General features: G+C 43.5%; 1 protein-coding gene across 1 annotated transcript in view; it reads right to left on the bottom strand.

Moving 5' to 3' along the window:
• Positions 1 to 14,893, bottom strand: part of LOC149974977 (dynein axonemal heavy chain 6-like) — a 129,339-nt gene that overhangs the window by 75,813 nt on the left and 38,633 nt on the right. The window contains exons 22-26 of the mRNA XM_090209550.1: positions 11,920 to 12,132; positions 10,855 to 11,076; positions 10,562 to 10,684; positions 7,721 to 7,903; positions 7,147 to 7,290 (exon numbers count right to left, since the gene is read on the bottom strand). Of these exons, the coding sequence (XP_090065676.1) occupies positions 7,147 to 7,290; positions 7,721 to 7,903; positions 10,562 to 10,684; positions 10,855 to 11,076; positions 11,920 to 12,132 (885 nt within the window). The remainder of the gene's footprint in view (positions 1 to 7,146; positions 7,291 to 7,720; positions 7,904 to 10,561; positions 10,685 to 10,854; positions 11,077 to 11,919; positions 12,133 to 14,893) is intronic.

Here is a 14,893-nt window from a genome sequence, read left to right as displayed (position 1 = left end):
TACAGATCTAACAGGGTTGATAGTATTTACTGTCCCTAAGTCATACAGATCTAACAGGGTTAATAGTATTTACTGTCCCTAAGTCATACAGATCTATCAGGGTTGATAGTATGTACTGTCCCTAATTCATACAGATCTAACAGGGTTGATAGTATTTACTGTCCCTAAGTCATACAGATCTAACAGGGATGATAGTATTTACTGTCCCTAAGTCATACAGACCTAACAGGGTTGATAGTATTTACAGTCCCTAAGTCATACAGATCTAACAGGGTTGATAGTATTTACTGTCCCTAAGTCATACAGATCTAACAGGGTTGATAGTATGTACTGTCCCTAAGTCATACAGATCTAACAGGGTTGATAGTATTTACTGTCACTAATTCATACAGATCTAACAGGGGTGATAGTAATATTGTTTCATATATTCTAACACGGGAAATGTCATGATGGAAGCAGGTAGACAAATCCATGTCAGGATGAAACAGTTTGGTGGTCAGAACGCCATTAAAGGGTGCAGGCCTGTGTGTCTCTATGTTTAGGTAACTGATGCCTGGAGAGGCCTGTGTGTCTCTATGTTAAGGTAACTCATGCCTGGAGAAGCCTGTGTGTCTCTATGTTTAGGTAACTGATGCCTGGAGAGGCCTGTGTGTCTCTATGTTTAGGTAACTGATGCCTGGAGAAGCCTGTGCTCTTAGTTGTTGACTGTGTCTTCACCGCCCTGCGCATGTGTTCTGCAGTGTGTGACCAGACCTCAAGATGGTAGGCTAAATGTTACTAGAACCTCCCCCCTGCAGTGTGTGAGAGTTTGTGTTCCTCCCCTGCAGTGTGTGAGAGTTTGTGTTCCCCCCCATGCAGTGTGTGAGAGTTTGTGTGCTGTGTTTGTCCCCCTGGACTTGGTGTCCTGCTGTTCGAGGTGAGTGGGTGCGTGTGGTTTGTTTACTGTCAGCGAGAGCCAGCCACCAACTCCAGGGCTAGCGGGCACGGAAACTGGCACACATATCATTACACACACACAGGGATATTAATGTGTACACAATGCCCCCTAACTCCACAGTAGATAGGAATGTGAACGGGTACATAATGGCCCTAACTCCACAGTAGATAGGAATGTGAATGGGTACATAATGGCCCCTAACTCCACAGTAGACACGCATAATAATGTGTCCATATTGGCCCATAACTCCACAGTAGACAGGAATATTAATGTGTACACAATGGCCCCTAACTCCACAGTAGACAGGAATATGAATGGGTACATAATGGCCCCTAACTCCACAGAAGACGGAGCGACAGTCGCCTCAGGTTCTCTGAGCTGCACATGAGTTATCCCCAGAGACAGACTTCACCAGCCTTGTGTTGGTGTCTGGGGGTGTGTGTGTGCATGCACGTTTAGATCCTCCAGGACAAATCATCTCTGTTAGTTATGGACCATAACACATTCAGCCTTCACCCTTTCTCCCTCACACTCTCTCACTCCACTAACAGGTAAATGATGCATATTCTACTCCTCCACGGACTCACTCAAGGAATTAATTTAGACGTTTGTGCAAAGGAGCATTTAGTCGCGGAAGTTTACATCTAGGTGTTGGGTGCAGTAGGATATTTATCAATACATCTAGCTCAGGTATTGGGTGCAGTAGGATATTTATCAATACATCTAGCTCAGGTGTTGGGTGCAGTAGGATATTTATCAATACATCTAGCTAAGGTGTTGGGTGCAGTAGGATATTTATCAATACATCTAGCTAAGGTGTTGGGTGCAGTAGGGTGTTTATCAATACATCTAGCCAAGGTGTTGGGTGCAGTAGGATATTTATCAATACTTCTAGCTCAGGTGTTGGGTGCAGTAGGATATTTATCAATACATCTAGCTCAGGTGTTGGGTGCAGTAGGATATTTATCAATACTTCTAGCTCAGGTGTTGGGTGCAGTAGGATATTTATCAATACATCTAGCTAAGGTGTTGGGTGCAGTAGGACAATTATCAATACATCTAGCTAAGGTGTTGGGTGCAGTAGGACAATTATCAATACATCTAGCCAAGGTGCTGGGTGCAGTAGGACAATTATCAATACATCTAGCTAAGGTGTTGGGTGCAGTAGGATATTTATCAATACATCTAGCTAAGGTGTTGGGTGCAGTAGGGTGTTTATCAATACATCTAGCTCGGGTGTTGGGTGCAGTAGGACATTTCTCAATACATCTAGCTCAGGTGTGTGACGCAGTAGGTCATTTCTCAATAAATCTACCTAAGGTGTTTGACGCAGTAGGATATTTATCAATACATCTAGCTAAGGTGTTTGATGCAGTAGGACATTTATCAATACATCCAGCTAAGGTGTTTGATGCAGTAGGCTATTTATCAATACGTCTAGCTCAGGTGTTTGATGCAGTAGGATATTTATCAATACATCCAGCTAAGGTGTTGGGTGCAGTAGGATATATTTACCAATACATCTAGCTAAGGTGTTTGACGCAGTATTTAACCAGTAAAAATATGTGCGACGTGTTGTCTTGTGTAAACAAAGTCCGACCCGCTGTGCTACTGGGCAGGACTGTCTCACTGTCTGTGTTCTGCTGTATCAATGGATAGACCGTAATCACCACAGCTGTTTATCCTGTGCTACTGGGCAGGACTGTCTCACTGTCTGTGTTCTGCTGTATCAATGGATAGACCGTAATCACCACAGCTGTTTATCCTGTGCTACTGGGCAGGACTGTCTCACTGTCTGTGTTCTGCTGTATCAATGGATAGACCGTAATCACCACAGCTGTTTATCCTGTGCTACTGGGCAGGACTGTCTCACTGTCTGTGTTCTGCTGTATCAATGGATAGACCGTAATCACCACAGATGTTTATCCTGTGCTACTGGGCAGGACTGTCTCACTGTCTGTGTTCTGCTGTATTAATGGATAGACCGTAATCACCACAGCTGTTTATCCTGTGCTACTGGACAGGACTGTCTCACTGGCTGTTTATCCTGTGGTAGTGGGCAGCTGTTTATCCTGTGGTAGTGGGCAGCTGTGTATCCTGTGGTAGTGGGCAGCTGTTTATCATGTGGTAGTAGGCAGCAGTTTATCCTGTGGTAGTGGGCAGCTGTTTATCCTGTGGTAGTGGGCAGCTGTTTATCATGTGGTAGTGGGCAGCTGTTTATCCTGTGGTAGTGGGCAGCTGTTTATCCTGTGGTAGTGGGCAGCTGTTTATCCTGTGGTAGTGGGCAGCTGTTTATCCTTTGGTAGTGGGAAGCTGTTTATCCTGTGGTAGTGGGCAGCTGTTTATAATGTGGTAGTGGGCAGCTGTTTATCCTGTGGTAGTGGGCAGTTGTTTATCCTGTGGTAGTGGGCAGCTGTTTATCATGTGGTAGTGGACAGCTGTTTATCATGTGGTAGTGGGCAGCTGTTTATCCTGTGGTAGTGGGCAGCTGTTTATCATGTGGTAGTGGACAGCTGTTTATCCTGTGGTAGTGGGCAGCTGTTTATCATGTGGTAGTGGACAGCTGTTTATCCTGTGGTAGTGGGCAGCTGTTTATCATGTGGTAGTGGGCAGCTGTTTATCATGTGGTAGTGGGCAGTTGTTTATCCTGTGGTAGTGGGCAGTTGTTTATCCTTTGGTAGTGGGCAGCTGTTTATCATGTGGTAGTGGACAGCTGTTTATCATGTGGTAGTGGGCAGCTGTTTATCCTGTGGTAGTGGGCAGCTGTTTATCATGTGGTAGTGGACAGCTGTTTATCCTGTGGTAGTGGGCAGCTGTTTATCATGTGGTAGTGGGCAGCTGTTTATCATGTGGTAGTGGGCAGCTGTTTATCCTGTGGTAGTGGGCAGTTGTTTATCCTGTGGTAGTGGACAGCTGTTGATCCTGTGGTAGTGGGCAGCTGTTTATCCTGTGGTAGTGGGCAGCCGTTTATCCTGTGGTAGTGGGCAGCTGTTTATCCTGTGGTAGTGGGCAGTTGTTTATCCTGTGGTAGTGGGCAGCTATTTATCATGTGGTAGTGGGCAGTTGTTTATCCTGTGGTAGTGGGCAGCTGTTTATCATGTGGTAGTGGACAGCTGTTTATCATGTGGTAGTGGGCAGCTGTTTATCCTGTGGTAGTGGGCAGCTGTTTATCATGTGGTAGTGGACAGCTGTTTATCCTGTGGTAGTGGGCAGCTGTTTATCATGTGGTAGTGGACAGCTGTTTATCATGTGGTAGTGGACAGCTGTTTATCATGTGGTAGTGGACAGCTGTTTATCCTGTGGTAGTGGGCAGCTGTTTATCCTGTGGTAGTGGGCAGCTGTTTATCATGTGGTAGTGGGTAGCTGTTTATCCTGTGGTAGTGGGCAGCTGTTTATCCTGTGGTAGTGGGCAGCTGTTTATCCTGTGGTAGTGGGCAGCTGTTTATCCTGTGGTAGTGGACAGCTGTTTATCCTGTGGTAGTGGGCAGCTGTTTATCATGTGGTAGTGGGTAGCTGTTTATCCTGTGGTAGTGGGCAGCTGTTTATCATGTGGTAGTGGGTAGCTGTTTATCCTGTGGTAGTGGGCAGTTGTTTATCCTGTGGTAGTGGGCAAGTGGCATTGTGGAAATCAAAATAAATGTTTTGACTAATGTCGATGTTACATATGCAGATTTTAACGAGAGAAGTTAGTTCTCGAGTTCAGTTCGGCTTGAAAGAGAAAATTCTAGCCAGGCAGAAAGGGTCTGGTCCTAGTTCTTGCCCATGGAGTTTCAGATAAGAACATCTAACCTTAGAAGAAAACAGGACAGAATCCCCATTCCCCAGTTACACCTCTGTAGCATGCTAATACTAGCTAGCACCTGGCGAGGAGTGTTGGCCTTCAGTAATATGTATGGCAGTCAGGGCAGGTTAAGTTGGACTCTGGTAATAGATAAAACTTTGAACCTGTCTGGAAATGCCGTTTTTTTTTTAAATGCAGCCTTCTGATGGTATGGAAAAGAAAACAGTATAGTGTGTCTCTCTCCCCCTGTGTGTGTGATAAGCATGGTATGCTGTAGATGATTATAATTCTGACTATGACGATGATGATTATAATTCTGACTATGATGATGATGATAATTCTGACTATGATGATGATGATAATTCTGACTATAATGATGATTATAATTCTGACTATAATGATGATGATTATAATTCTGACTATGATGATGATGATGATTATAATTCTGACTATAATGATGATGATCATAATTCTGACAATGATGATGATGATCATAATTCTGACTATAATGATGATTATAATTCTGACTATAATGATGATTATAATTCTGACTATAATGATGATGATTATAATTCTGACTATAATGATGATCATCATTCTGACTATAATGATGATCATAATTCTGACTATAATGATGATGATTATAATTCTGACTATAATGATGATCATAATTCTGACTATAATGATGATGATTATAATTCTTACTATAATGATGATTATTATAATTCTGACTATAATGATGATCATAATTCTGACTATAATGATGATCATAATTCTGACTATAATGATGATCATAATTCTGACTATAATGATGATTATTATAATTCTGACTATAATGATGATCATAATTCTGACTATAATGATGATCATAATTCTGACTATGATGATGTTGATAATTCTGACTATAATGATGCTTATAATTCTGACTACAATGATAATTATAATTCTGACTATAATGATGATGATTATAATTATGACTATGATGATGATGATTATAATTCTGACTATAATGATGATTATAATTCTGACTATGATGATGTTGATAATTCTGACTATGATGATGTTGATAATTCTGACTATAATGATGATTATAATTCTGACTATAATGATGTTGATAATTCTGACTATAATGATTATTATAATTCTGACTATAATGATGATGATGATTATAATTCTGACTATAATGATGATTATAATTCTGACTATGATGATGTTGATAATTCTGACTTTAATGATGATTATAATTCTGACTATAATGATGTTGATAATTCTGACTATAATGATTATTACAATTCTGACTATAATGATGATGATGATGATTATAATTCTGACTATAATGATGATGATTATAATTCTGACTATAATAATGATGATTATAATTCTTACTATAATGATGATTATTATAATTCTGACTATAATGATGATTAGAATTCTGACTATGACGATGATCATAATTCTGACTATGATGATGATCATAATTCTGACTATGATGATGATCATAATTCTGACTATAATGATGATTATAATTCTGACTATAATGATGATTATTATAATTCTGACTATAATGATGATTATAATTCTGACTATAATGATGTTTATAATTCTGACTATGATCATAATTCTGACTATAATGATGATTATAATTCTGACTATGATGATGATTATAATTCTGACTATGATGATGATGATTATAATTCTGACTATAATAATGATGATTATAATTCTTACTATAATGATGATTATTATAATTCTGACTATAATGATGATTAGAATTCTGACTATGACGATGATCATAATTCTGACTATGATGATGATCATAATTCTGACTATGATGATGATCATAATTCTGACTATAATGATGATTATAATTCTGACTATAATGATGATTATTATAATTCTGACTATAATGATGATTATAATTCTGACTATAATGATGTTTATAATTCTGACTATGATCATAATTCTGACTATGATGATGATTATAATTCTGACTATAATGAGGATGATTATAATTCTGACTATGATGATGATCATAATTCTGACTATAATGAGGATGATTATAATTCTGACTATAATGATGATGATGATTACAATTCTGACAATAATGATGATGATTAAAATTCTGACAATAATGATGATTATTATAATTCTGACTATAATGAGGATGATTATAATTCTGACTATAATGAGGATGATTATAATTCTGACTATAATGATGATGATTATAATTCTGACTATAATGATGATTACAATTCTGACAATAATGATGAGGATTAAAATTCTGACAATAATGATGATGATTAAAATTCTGACAATAATGATGATTATTATAATTCTGACTACAAATGATGACAATGATAATTATTATTAGTATAATTATTCTGACTCTGATGATGATTATAGCGATGGTGATGAAGGCCCTACTAACCTTGGCATCATTATTGTCTTCAAACTGTTGTCTGACGAAGCTGTCGAAGGCATCCCAGTGGCTGTCAGTCAGGTTACCCCCCACAGACCACAGGTAGCAGAACACAAACGTCTGACACAACACACTGTTCAGGTGCTTAGCTTCCTAGAACACACACACACACACACACCACACACACACACACACACACACACACACACACACACACACACACACACAGAGATGGAACTATACTTAATAAGCAATAAGGCCCGAGGGGGTGTGGTATATGGTCAATATACCACGGCTAAGGGCTGTTCTACGCACAACGCAACGCTGAGTGCCTGGATACAGCCCTTAGCCGTGCTATATTGGCCATATACCACAAACCCCCAAGGTGCCTTATTGCTATTATAAACTGGTCGACAACGTAATTAGAGAAGTAAAAAATAAATGTTTTGTCTGATATGTCTGATATACCACGTCTGTCAGCCAATCAGCTTTCAGGGCTCGAACCACCCAGTTTAAAGATGTGTATAATGACTGGTTAACATGTGGTTGTGGTCATGCTGCGCTCTAGTAACATTTAGCCTACCATCTTGAGGTCTGGTCTTCCGTCTCCCAGCAACAGCGCCTCCAACAGGCAGCAGAGGGTAGTGACCTTACTGATGTCCACCTGGCCCATGGCCTGGACACAACGCTTCCACACAAACTGAAGACCCTTCTCCACGTACTGCTCAAACAACGCCAACAGGTACACACACACTGCTTCAGGGAGCTGGGGGGGGGGGGGGGGGGGTGGAGGAGGTAGAAGGGAGAGGAGGATAGGGGGAGACAGCAACAGAGAGAGCAGAGAGGGCAGAGAGAGTGAGAAGCAGGGCAAGTTAAATGTATGATCAGGACATCAAGAAAAGAGAGGTAAAAGTTGGCTTTTGAATTAAGATAAAAATCCATGTCAACCAATCAATCAATAGAAAGTAATCAAGATAAATCATCTGTCAGCTATATCATCAGACACAACAGCAGATATAACCCCTCTCTGACAACACTGTAGGTCTGTAACATCAGAAACAGCAGCAGGTAAAACCCATCTCTGACAACAGTGTAGGTCTGTAACATCAGAAACAACAGCAGATAAAACCCATCTCTGACAACACTGTAGGTCTGTAACATCAGACACAACAGCAGATAAAACCCATCTCTGACAACACTGTAGGTCTGTAACATCTGTCAGCTATAACATCAGAAACAACAGCAGATAAAACCCATCTCTGACAACACTGTAGGTCTGTAACATCTGTCAGCTATAACATCAGAAACAACAGCAGATAAAACCCATCTCTGACAACACTGTAGGTCTGTAACATCTGTCAGCTATAACATCAGAAACAACAGCAGATAAAACCCATCTCTGACAACACTGTAGGTCTGTAACATCTGTCAGCTATAACATCAGAAACAACAGCAGGTAAAACCCATCTCTGACAACACTGTAGGTCTGTAACATCAGAAACAACAGCAGATAAAACCCATCTCTGACAACACTGTAGGTCTGTAACATCTGTCAGCTATAACATCAGAAACAACAGCAGATAAAACCCATCTCTGACAACACTGTAGGTCTGTAACATCTGTCAGCTATAACATCAGAAACAACAGCAGGTAAAACCCATATCTGACAACACTGTAGGTCTGTAACACCAGATATAACCCATCTCTGACAACACTGTAGGTCTGTAACATCTGTCAGCTATAACATCAGCAGCAGCACGAGGAAGGATATAAAACCATTTAAAGACAGTTATCATAAAGACAGGGACAGTTCACAGGATCCACCTCTAATGATGCAAGAGAGAATGTGTAAAGGTTAGAGGTGACGAAGAGAGAATGTGTAAAGGTTAGAGGTGACGAAGAGAGAATGTGTAAAGGTTAGAGGTGACGAAGAGAGAATGTGTAAAGGTTAGAGGTGACGAAGAGAGAATGTGTAAAGGTTAGAGGTGACGAAGAGAGAATGTGTAAAGGTTAGAGGTGACGAAGAGAGAATGTGTAAAGGTTAGAGGTGACGAAGAGAGAATGTGTAAAGGTTAGAGGTGATGAAGAGAGAATGTGTAAAGGTTAGAGGTGATGAAGAGAGAATGTGTAAAGGTTAGAGGTGACGAAGAGAGAATGTGTAAAGGTTAGAGGTGACGAAGAGAGAATGTGTAAAGGTTAGAGGTGACGGGGCACATGATGATCTTTGATGTGTTGTGGTGGTTGATGTTTATGATGGATCTGCTGACACTGACGGTAGGAGTACCATTCTAGCCATCTATATAGTTAGATACACCTCTGTCTTTGGTCTGAGACACGCGACATTCTCTGTGATCTTCACAGAACGATAACATGAGAATACAGATTTCCAAACAGGCTTGACTGAGCCCACAGCTACTTCCACAGAGGGGCGTTATGATTCTGAAGACATGGTAGATGTATATTCTGATGGAGTAGAGATGTGATCAGCGCAGGAAATCACCTTGTTAGTCAGACCAGTGATGAGGTCTGGACCATGTTAAGGAGACTGGTAAACCATCTTGTTAGCCAGGCCAGTGATCAGGTCTGGACCATGCTAGGAGACTGGTAAATCACCTTGTTAGTCAGGCCAGTGATCCAGGTCTGGACCATGTTAAGGAGACTGGTAAATCACCTTGTTAGTCAGGCCAGTGATCCAGGTCTGGACCATGTTAAGGAGACTGTTAAATCACCTTGTTAGTCAGGCCAGTGATCCAGGTCTGGACCATGTTAAGGAGACTGGTAAATCACCTTGTTAGCCAGGCCAGTGATCCAGGTCTGGACCATGCTAGGAGACTGGTAAATCACCTTGTTAGTCAGGCCAGTGATCCAGGTCTGGACCATGTTAAGGAGACTGGTAAATCACCTTGTTAGTCAGGCCAGTGATCCAGGTCTGGACCATGTTAAGGAGACTGTTAAATCACCTTGTTAGCCAGGCCAGTGATCCAGGTCTGGACCATGTTAAGGAGACTGGTAAATCACCTTGTTAGTCAGGCCAGTGATCCAGGTCTGGACCATGTTAAGGAGACTGTTAAATCACCTTGTTAGTCAGGCCAGTGATCCAGGTCTGGACCATGTTAAGGAGACTGGTAAATCACCTTGTTAGTCAGGCCAGTGATCCAGGTCTGGACCATATTAAGGAGACTGGTAAATCACCTTGTTAGTCAGGCCAGTGATCCAGGTCTGGGCCATGTTAAGGAGAATGGTAAATCACCTTGTTAGTCAGGCCAGTGATCCAGGTCTGGACCATGTTAAGGAGACTGGTAAATCACCTTGTTAGTCAGGCCAGTGATCCAGGTCTGGGCAATGTTAAGGAGACTGGTAAATCACCTTGTTAGTCAGAACAGTGATCCAGGTCTGGGCAATGTTAAGGAGAATGGTAAATCACCTTTTTAGCCAGGCCAGTGATCCAGGTCTGTACATAGGGCATCCATTTGAGTTCGTTAGAGTCGATGTAGACCATCCCGCAGCGACTCACTGTGGCTGGGGACGCCACCGATAAGTCCTGGACCTGAGACACACAACACAAAGTTTGCAGAGCATTTACAAAGTCTGGATCTTTAACATGTCACTATTATCTGTTCATGTCAAAGACGTCCATAGTGATTGTCCCGCTTGTCATCAACACTAGAACGCAATGAAGAGGAACCCCTAACCTATAACCCCTGACCCCTCTCTGACCTCAAACACCATGTGTATAGACGGGGTCAGTTTGATGCGTTCGCTGTTGGCCAGACACAGCATCTTGTTGTCGTCCAGGACCGTGTTCATGTTCTCAATCCACAGCGCGTCCACCGGACCGTCCGACACGATCCACTTGTGGTCATCGCTGGTGTCGTTGCAGGCCGCTCGCACGCTGAGCGCCATCAGGCCGTCACGCCACTCCAGGGTCAATATGTTCACCTGTAGGGGTCCGGGATTAAAGGTTAGGGGCTCATGTTATGCACTTTGTGACCTATGTTTGTATTACACATTGGTAAAAACCAATAGCAAGTGAGAGAGTAAACACTGTCTTCTGCATTCAGATGAATATTACAAGTTAACAGATAGACCAGTATTATTGACCTAAATAGTAAAGAGAACAGGTCCCAGGACAGACCCCTGCGGTACACCTTTTGTAATGTCCAGGAAACTAGACTGAACACCATCAGAGATCATGCATTGAGTCCTGTCTGACAGATCATTCTCAAACCACTTGCAAAAAGCCTGACCCAGACCTATTTCAGTCAGCCTTTGAATGAGAATGTGACGGTCAACAGTGTCAAAGCCCTTTGAAAGGTCTATAAATAAGGCGGCAGATAGATTTTGTTTATGATCCAAGCTATTTAACACATCACCTAGACTAACCATAGCAGCTGAACCGGTGCTGTGTCCAGGTCTAAAACAGGATTGGTTCATATTAAGAACAGTGAGAAGTTTAAAAAGTTATTCGCTAAAAGTTGGTCGGGGAAATTGGACAGCAGTTATCTAAGTCAGAAGGATCTCCTCCTTCATGTAAGGGGGAGGACATGCGCCACTCTCCAGATCTTAAAGGAGAACACCAGAAACAATAGTCAGGTTAAAATAAAGGTCAGTGGTGCTGTAAGTGGAGCAGAGAGCTGCAGTGAGAAGAGGTCAAGAGAATCAGCCCCTATAGCTTTATTAACATCCACAAAGCCCTCAGTACATCATAGACATCAAATGGTTGACATGAAACGACAGTATGTGAGTCTGTTAGTGCACAGATGAATTGTCAGCCAGGCGTACCTCTCCGTAGAGCTCTCCCATGGTGACAGACTTGGGGTTGAGGACGTATGTCTTGACCGGGAGGTAGAAGGGGTTGTGTTTCCCGTGGCCAGCCTGCCACAGGGTATCTAAGGTATCAGACAGGATGGAGTAGACCGTGGTCTTCCCTCCACCTGTAGGACCCACCAACATCACACCATGACGTACTATCATGGTCTCATACAGCTGGATCACCTGGAGGGAGGGAGAGGAAGGGTTACAACCACACAGAGATCACCTGGAGGGAGGGAGAGGAAGGGTTACAACCACACAGAGATCACCTGGAAGGAGGGAGAGGAAGGGTTACAACCACACAGAGATCACCTGGAAGGAGGGAGAGGAAGGGTTACAAACACACAGAGATCACCTGGAAGGAGGGAGAGGAAGGGTTACAACCACACAGAGATCACCTGGAGGGAGGGAGAGGAAGGGTTACAACCACACAGAGAAACATATAAGGATTATACATCATCACTAATTCATGTATTTTAATATGAAGTCAAACTGAACCAAATTGAATGATTTTGTTGAATTATGTTTTTGTGTTTAATCTTGATCATTTGTAATGACATAGCCATCATTGATTACTTAATTATATAAAGCACTCTGAGGCCTACATTATGTTTATTTAAATGAATACACAAGTTCAGTCAGTCAGTCAGTCAGTACCTTGTGTGTCATGCTGGGTAGGGTAAGTCAGTACATTGTTGGTCATGCTGGGTAGGGTGAGTCAGTACCTTGTTGGTCATGCTGGGTAGGGTCAGTCAGTACCTTGTTGGTCATGCTGGGTAGGGTCAGTCAGTACCTTGTTGGTCATGCTGGGTAGGGTCAGTCAGTACCTTGTTGGTCATGCTGGGTAGGGTCAGTCAGTACCTTGTTGGTCATGCTGGGTAGGGTCAGTCAGTACCTTGTTGGCCAAGCTGGGTAGGGTCAGTCAGTACATTGTGTGTCATGCTGGGTAGGGTCAGTCAGTACCTTGTTGGTCATGCTGGGTAGGGTCAGTCAGTACCTTGTTGGTCATGCTGGGTAGGGTCAGTCAGTACCTTGTTGGTCATGCTGCGTAGGGTCAGTCAGTACCTTGTTGGTCATGCTGGGTAGGGTCAGTCAGTACCTTGTTAGTCATGCTGGGTAGGGTCAGTCAGTCTGTACCTTGTTGGTCATGCTGGGTAGGGTCAGTCAGTACCTTGTTGGTCATGCTGGGTAGGATCAGTCAGTACCTTGTGCGTCATGCTGGGTAGGGTCAGTCAGTCTGTACCTTGTTGGTCATGCTGGGTAGGGTCAGTCAGTACCTTGTTGGTCATGCTGGGTAGGGTCAGTCTGTACCTTGTTGGTCATGCTGGGTAGGGTCAGTCTGTACCTTGTTGGTCATGCTGGGTAGGGTCAGTCAGTAGCTTGTTGGTCATGCTAGGTAGGGTCAGTCAGTACCTTGTGAGTCATGCTGGGTAGGGTCAGTCAGTACCTTGTTGGTCATGCTGGGTAGGGTCAGTCAGTACCTTGTTGGTCATGCTGGGTAGGGTCAGTCTGTAGCTTGTTGGTCATGCTGGGTAGGGTCAGTCAGTACATTGTTGGTCAAGCTGGGTAGGGTCAGTCTGTACCTTGTTGGTCATGCTGGGTAGGGTCAGTCAGTCTGTACCTTGTTGGTCATGCTGGGTAGGGTCAGTCAGTACCTTGTTGGTCATGCTGGGTAGGGTCAGTCAGTACCTTGTTGGTCATGCTGGGTAGGGTCAGTCAGTACCTTGTTGGTCATGCTGGGTAGGGTCAGTCAGTACCTTGTTGTTCATGCTGGGTAGGGTCAGTCAGTACCTTGTTGGTCATGCTGGGTAGGATCAGTCAGTACCTTGTTGGTCATACTGGGTAAGGTCGGTCTGTACCTTGTTGGTCATGCTGGGTAGGGTCAGTCAGTACCTTGTTGGTCATGCTGGGTAGGATCAGTCTGTACCTTGTTGGTCATGCTGGGTAGAGTCAGTCAGTACCTTGTTGGTCATGCTAGGTAGGGTCAGTCAGTACATTGTGCGTCATGCTGGGTAGGGTCAGTCAGTACCTTGTTGGTCATGCTAGGTAGGGTCAGTCAGTACATTGTGCGTCATGCTGGGTAGGGTCAGTCAGTACCTTGTGTGTCATGCTGGGTAGGGTCAGTCAGTACCTTGTTGGTCATGCTAGGTAGGGTCAGTCAGTACATTGTTGGTCATGCTGGGTAGGGTCAGTCAGTACCTTGTTGGTCATGCTAGGTAGGGTCAGTCAGTACATTGTGCGTCATGCTGGGTAGGGTCAGTCAGTACCTTGTGTGTCATGCTGGGTAGGGTCAGTCAGTACCTTGTTGGTCATGCTGGGTAGGGTCAGTCAGTACCTTGTTGGTCATGCTGGGTAGGGTCAGTCAGTACCTTGTTGGTCATGCTAGGTAGGGTCAGTCAGTACATTGTGCGTCATGCTGGGTAGGGTCAGTAAGTACCTTGTGTGTCATGCTGGGTAGCGTCAGTCAGTACCTTGTGTGCCATGCTGGGTAGCGTCAGTCAGTACCTTGTGCGTCATGCTGGGTAGCGTCAGTCAGTACCTTGTGCGTCATGCTGGGTAGCGTCAGTCAGTACCTTGTGCGTCATGCTGGGTAGGATCAGTCAGTACCTTGTGCGTCATGCTGGGTAGCGTCAGTCAGTACCTTGTGCGTCATGCTGGGTAGCGTCAGTCAGTACCTTGTGCGTCATGCTGGGTAGCGTCAGCCAGTACCTTGTGCGTCATGCTGGGTAGGGTCAGTCAGTACCTTGTGCGTCATGCTGGGTAGCGTCAGTCAGTACCTTGTTGGTCATGCTGGGTAGGGTCAGTCAGTCTGTACCTTGTTGGTCATGCTGGGTAGGGTCAGTCAGTACCTTGTTGGTCATGCTGGGTAGGGTCAGTCAGTACCTTGTTGGTCATGCTGGGTAGGGTCAGTCAGTACCTTGTTGGTCATGCTGGGTAGGGTCAG

The sequence above is a fragment of the Oncorhynchus mykiss genome, chromosome 19, assembly GCF_057628025.1.
Source record: "Oncorhynchus mykiss isolate SJ-2025 chromosome 19, ASM5762802v1, whole genome shotgun sequence".
Lineage (NCBI taxonomy): Eukaryota > Metazoa > Chordata > Actinopteri > Salmoniformes > Salmonidae > Oncorhynchus > Oncorhynchus mykiss.
This window is presented reverse-complemented; position numbering and strand designations above follow the sequence as displayed.